The following is a 6,000-nucleotide window of genomic DNA, read 5'->3' as shown; positions in this document are numbered from 1 at the left end:
TTTTTGTGCACTCGTACTCCCATCTCACTTTTTTTTTTCCCCTGGTCTTTTGAGAAATAAAGAAGGGATCAGGACTGGAGACGGTGGTGGGAAAGGCTGCAGAAAATAATGGAATGAATGAATTTATCAAGAGAACTGCTGCACAGCAGCGTCAGGCTTCTTTTGGCAGCGAACGATGGGGCACGCGGATAGCGCAGCGGGGCTCCCCGCTCAGCCGGGCTCTGTCAGCTGTTCCACGCCCCCCTCGGGGGTCCCAGGCGGTCCCACGGACACCCGGGAGGCAGCGGCCGCGCTGCAGCTCCGCGTCGGGCCGGGGCAGAAGAGGGCGCCCCCAGCCGGCCGCCCTCACCCACGTGCACCCCTCCCCGCACCGCCCAGCGCCTTCAGCGCGCGGCCAATGGGCGGGCGGCGGGCGGGGCGCCGAGGGGGGCGCGAGCCAATGAGCGCGCGGGGCCGCGGAGGGGGCGTGTCCGGGCGCCCACCACGCTGGGGCTGTCGGCGGCGCTGATTACTTTTTCCGAGGGCGGGCAGGGCTCACTCCGGGCCGCCGCCGCCTCCTCCTCCGCCGCCGCTCCGCGCTGGGCCCCGTCGCTGCCATAAAATGTTTGACGGCTGCCTCCTGCCTCTCGTGTTTCCCTGCCTGCTGCTTTGGGGACTGGACGCCGGCACAGGTAGCGCTTCTCTCCTTCGCATCCCCGCCCCGGAGGCGCTGACAGCCCCTCACCGGGCGGCCGCCCGCCCGCAGGCACGGGGCGCGCGGCGGATCCCCTGCGTGGCCGCGGTCCCGCTCTGCAGCGCAGATCGCTCCAGGCTCCTACGTTTTCTTTTCCTGTCCTCTCGCTGCTGCTGTAACGTTTCATGTGGAAAGCTGCTGACTGTCCTTGGCTGCGGCTCTGGCTTGCTCTGCTTTTCCCCTTCTCCCTGCAGATTTTTATTGGGATTGGTGAAATGCGATGCTTGTGTCTGAGCTATGTATTTTTTTAATGATACAAGTAGCTTGAGCGTTTGCTTTATTCCTCTCTTCCCCGCGCGTTTTTGTATCTCGTGTATTTGTGTGTGTGTGTGTGTGTGTGTGTGTGTGTGTGTGTATAGGGGGGAGGATTAATTTCTCCCGCTGGCTCCACGACTTCCAGTCCGTGGGATTGCCGCAGAGCGGGGCTGGGAGGTCCGGGTCCGCGGAGCGCCGTCCGTCCCGTCGGACCGCGAGCGCTGAGCCTTTCTTCTCTCTCCTTCTCGCCTGCAGCCGGCGGAGCGGAGCTGGAAGTGGTGATCCCGGAGCGAGTGGAGCTGGAGAGGATCCACCTGCTGCCTCCCGCCGGGAGAGGGGACCGCGGCGGAGCCCGGCGCCGTCGGGAGCTGCTGCGGCCGCGGGAGGCGGCGGGAGAGGCCGTGCTGCTTCGCCTGCCCGCCGCCGGCACCGAGCTCTACGTGCTCCTCCGCCGCGACCTGCGCTTCCTCGCCCGGGGCTTCGTGGTGGAGCATCGGCGCGGGGAGGAGCGGCGGCCCCCGGCGGAGCGGCTCTGCTTCTACACGGGACGCGTGCTGAACCGCAGCGACTCCTTCGCCTCCCTCAGCACCTGCGCCGGGCTGGTACTGCCGCCCCGCCCCCGCTCTGACGGACCTCGGCCCCGCTTCTCCCCCTGCCCCTCCGCTGACCCCGCGGATTTTCCTGTCGGCACCGACCCCTCTCCCCTCGCTCCCACCTCCGCGGATGCGCGAACTTGCGCGCCGGCTCCTCGCCTCAGCGCCGCTTCCCCGCGTGCCGCTCCCGTGCCCTGCGCGTCTCGTGCGGAGCTCCGTCGTCCCCGCGGCGGTTTTCCTGTCAGCTTCGCGCGGGAGCCGCCCGGCATCGATGCGCGAGACCTTTCCCGCCCCCGCGCCTCTTCTCCTCAGCCGCGGGCTGTGCTGAGGTGTCCCGTGAGGACTCTCCGTCGGCCCCCAGCTGGGCTTGAGGACTGTCCTGACCGGTGTCACGCACCCTCCATTTCGCAGCTCGGTGGCACGGTTTGTCACCTGCCTGCCCTCTTGTTCCCTCCGGGATCCCCACAGCGCGGCTGGGGTCAAACCCTCCGCCGTGCGTTTGCCGCCTCGGGCGGCCTCACAGCGTCTGGGATCCCCCGTGAGTGTCCTGGGGAGATGAGGCGATCCCGTGTGGGGCGGCCTTTGTGTTCCTCAGGGAAGCGGAGCTTTAGATGCTCGGGATGGCGGCTGGCTGGTGGTTCCCAGTCTTGGGGTGTGTGCTTGAGCTGTGGGTACAGGTCCCTGCTGGAGATGGCTTCTTAAACTGCTTTGCGCTGGGAAGCGCTTGGAGTGCTGCGGGCTGGAGGCTTCATTTCTAAACCGTTTGAGGGCGCTGTGCCTCAGGTTTAAAGGGGAAAAAAAGAAAACAAAACAAACGTGGCTTCGAGATAGTGAGTAGAGTGGCTCAATAAACTGAGCTGTGCACCGAGGGCTTCCTCAGGGTTCGGAGCGAATTGCTCTGCTTCAGGCTTGAAGTCAGCCACAGCTCCGTGCTTCTGTCGCTTGTTTCGTTATTCCCGGTCACCGAGCGCTTCCCGTGCGACCTGCTCTAAAAAACACACAGATAGAAAGAGCCTTTTTGGAAAGAGGAATGTAGCTGTAGGCACATACTAACTGCCTGAGATCAGGGGATGGAGCAGGAGGAGTGAAAAGGATTGACAGTGCTCCCAGCAGAGAAGTTGAGAAAGACTAACAAAATTGGTTGGTCTTTGTTCATTGCATCTCAAAAAATGAGCTGTGACATTGCAATATCTGTGTAATGAATTCTAAGCAATGAGTGAATTGATGTAACTTGTGATCAGAAAGTGGCTACTATCAAAGCTGCTTGTTTGTGGCACTCCTGGGGGCCAAAGTCTGTACTACCACCTGCGTAAGGGGTTGTGCTGGTAAAGCTCTGCTCACCTGTGCCTATGAATCTGGTCCTGGGAGCACTGAGAGAGATAAGTCTCTGCATGCTGAGGCTCTTTTCCGGTTACGGGAATCTATTCATTTGCTCTTCATTCAGATAATCAGGAATGAAAAAAGTGATCAGAGCAGATGTGTGGCACATATGTGCTAACAGCTTTTGATGTGGAAAAGAAAACATAACATGTTTTACATATTTACATATAAAAGAAAACATAACATAACATGTCTGTAAGCTGAACCTAAACTTAAGATGAACGTCATTAACTTTTGAATTGGATTTGCTAAACTGATCTACATCACTACATAGCTTTTTTTTTTTTTTTTTTTTTTTTTCCTGGCTACACTGACCTTTTGGCTTTGTAAGCTTATTAGTAAACAGGGAACATTGTGAAAGCAGGCTAAATCTACTATGTTTACATTTTGTGGTGGCTGTACTAAATCTGCATACCTGTAGTAAAAGCTATGCAATTGAGTGGGAAGGTGCTTCCAGGAATCAGAAGAGTGAAGTGTGCCTCAGATTGTCTAGGTCTTGAATCTGGAGTGGCCCTAAAGTCAGGTGATTTTGGAGCCCAATTGTTTGTCATGTAATCTGACAGTTAAAATACCCAAACCAATGCTACAGTGTTATTCTAGTTGCTCTATTTAGTTATTCTAGTTGCTCACTTAGGCACTGCTTACAGAGAAAGGAGAAGTCTTTACCCTCATCACTAGTAAAGATTTGCTGGTGGTGTATAGATGAGGCCTGGGACAGGTTGGGAGAAAGACTGTTTACTGCAGTCTGTATATCCTGAATATCCTGAACTCTTGCAGCCTGTATATCCTGTCATTCATGAGCAGTGCTAGCATTGCAGTGGGGCATTTCCTGAAAAATCCAATGTGGGAATGCTAATAGGACTGGAAGCAAATGCTCAAGATATCTCACTGAGGAGTCCTGGTCACTCAGAGTTAGAAATACCATATCCTGGTCTCCAGCTGGCTCAGACTTTATAGCATGGTTGAGGAATACATCTACAATGAATCACACACACACAAAAAAAGAGTGAAATGATCAAGGCAAGGAGAGATCTAATAAGAACAAAATCCCTGATGCAGTGGCGTGAAAACTGAGCTACAACTGGACTGAGCAATTGCTTCCTGGTAGTCCTGTCAGTTTCCCAGCGTGGCACCTAAAGGTTATGTTTTTGTTTTTTAAAACTCCTCTTGCAAATGCTGCTACTAACCACTATGTGAACTATTACAGTTTCCTGTCATTGCTTGCAATTGCCTTGAGAAGGATGGCCACGCTCTTGCAGCTATGTCAAGCCATGATGTACTTAAGACTGATTTACCTAAGGCCCTGTCTGTGTAGTTAAGAGTACCACATGTGAAGGTGCTCCAAGCCTTTTTGCAACTTGGGAACTTCAGAGAGATTCGAGGTGCTGTGTTCCTGAAAAGCGCTACTGCCTTTAGCATGGCAGGACTGTATCTCAGCTGAGGAGCGTGGTTGTGCAAACACTTCCCTTCTTACCGTGCTGAAGGACTGAACTGTCCATTCCTGGTACTGTGGAGACATGACCAGAAGCAAAGTTCTGCAGCTCATCTGTCCAATGCTAGAAGACAGGACGTGGTGCAGGAAGTTGTCTCTTTTTCAGATAGCTCCAGCTACATAAGGCCACAATTTGTGTTATCTTGAGTTGTACTACATAGTTGACTGAGACTTCTGTTGTAGATGATGTCTCTTTTCAGTCTGGAAATTCCAGTTTGCTTGGGACTTCTTGGAGATACCCATACACTGCTTTCAGGTGCAACTTCAGTTACATGTAGTCTGTTGCTCCCTGCATACTGCGCCTATGCTCTCTAGCAAAGGTGAGCAGTGCATTGTTATTCTTCTGTGGCACTTCTTGGATTGATGCAGAGGGAACACAGCAGCAGAGGGGAGACCTTGCTGCTGTCTCTTCAAATACCTGATAGGAGATCGCAGCAGAGTGGGGTTGGTCTCTTCTCACTGGTGACAGGATGAGGGGAAATGGCCTCAAGTTGGTTTAAGTTGGGTATCAGGAAAAACTTCTTTACAGAAAGGGTTGTTAAGTACTGGAATAGGCTCTGCAGGGAGGTGGTTGAGTCACCATCCCTGAATGCGTTTAGAAACCATTCGGATGTGGTGCTTGGGAACATGATTTAGCAGAGGATTGTTAGAGTTAGGGTAGTACGGTTAGGTTTGCAGCTGGACCTGACAATCTTTAAGGTCTTTTCCAACCAGAGCAGTTAATGATTGTAAGAGGCCCTTTCATCGTGCTGTGATGGCTCAGTGCCTTCTGAGTCAGCATGGCTTATCGTGTCTTGTGGACCCAAGATAAGGGAAAGAGGCAGAGTCCTGTAGTCTATGTGAGACTCGTTCCCCACTTGCACACTGCTCGTTGTTGCCTCAAGCTGTATCCAAAATGTGAGGTTCCTAAAGGCTTTGTTACACAGTCTGTTGGACTGCAGTGTCAATGCCTTAAAAATGACATAGTCTCTTCTTATATTTTTGTACCTAAATCCTGGAAAAAGGTACAGTTTTCAGCAGGTCAAAATGAATGTTAGGTTTTGACAGAGGGATGAAATTCAGGTCTCTTGTTAAGGAACCTTGTGAAAGCAGAAGATCACTGGGATGCATTTAGAGGAGGAAATTTATTTGCAAGTAACTGCTATTTTTTCTGAGACCTAAAATCTTTGTTTTGGGTTCAAGAGTGCTCTGAGGCGGTCTGCCTGAAGTGGATTGCTCTTCTGAGTTGAGGTTGTTACTCCCTCCTGCTGAGGCTCATTCGTCTCACTTTGTCATACCTCAGTTTGTTTCCTTTGAACTCGGTGACACTCCTTTATGCAGAACGGATCGGTGGAAATGGATGATGCATGCTGGAAGGATTCATGTATGGCTCAGCGATGTTCTCGTTATAGGATGGAACATAGTAATTGAAGCTACCTCTTAAGAAATATGCTAAAAATCAGGAAACCTTAAACATTTTGCAGTGCTGTCTCATATGATCAACACTAAAGAGAAGAGCTTATTTACTGCCAAGCTACATGCATATTCACATGCTTATTTCATGATTA

At 52.6% G+C, this 6,000-nt stretch overlaps 1 protein-coding gene across 2 annotated transcripts in view; it reads left to right on the top strand.

Moving 5' to 3' along the window:
• The first annotated feature begins 591 nt into the window (after nucleotides 1-591).
• The window catches only part of ADAMTS17 (ADAM metallopeptidase with thrombospondin type 1 motif 17), a 165,291-nt gene continuing 159,882 nt past the window's right edge, over nucleotides 592-6,000 (top strand). For both annotated transcript variants that reach the window (XM_042876110.1, XM_042876109.1), the window contains exons 1-2: nucleotides 592-671; nucleotides 1,244-1,590. In XM_042876110.1, the coding sequence (XP_042732044.1) occupies nucleotides 602-671; nucleotides 1,244-1,590 (417 nt within the window). In that variant the 5' untranslated portion in view covers nucleotides 592-601. The remainder of the gene's footprint in view (nucleotides 672-1,243; nucleotides 1,591-6,000) is intronic.

This window comes from Lagopus leucura, unplaced genomic scaffold (assembly GCF_019238085.1).
Source record: "Lagopus leucura isolate 7727_CA_CO unplaced genomic scaffold, USGS_WTPT01 Super-Scaffold_100015, whole genome shotgun sequence".
Classification (NCBI taxonomy): Eukaryota; Metazoa; Chordata; class Aves; order Galliformes; family Phasianidae; genus Lagopus; species Lagopus leucura.
Note: the sequence above shows the minus strand (reverse complement) of the source record. Positions and strands in the feature narration are given on the sequence as shown.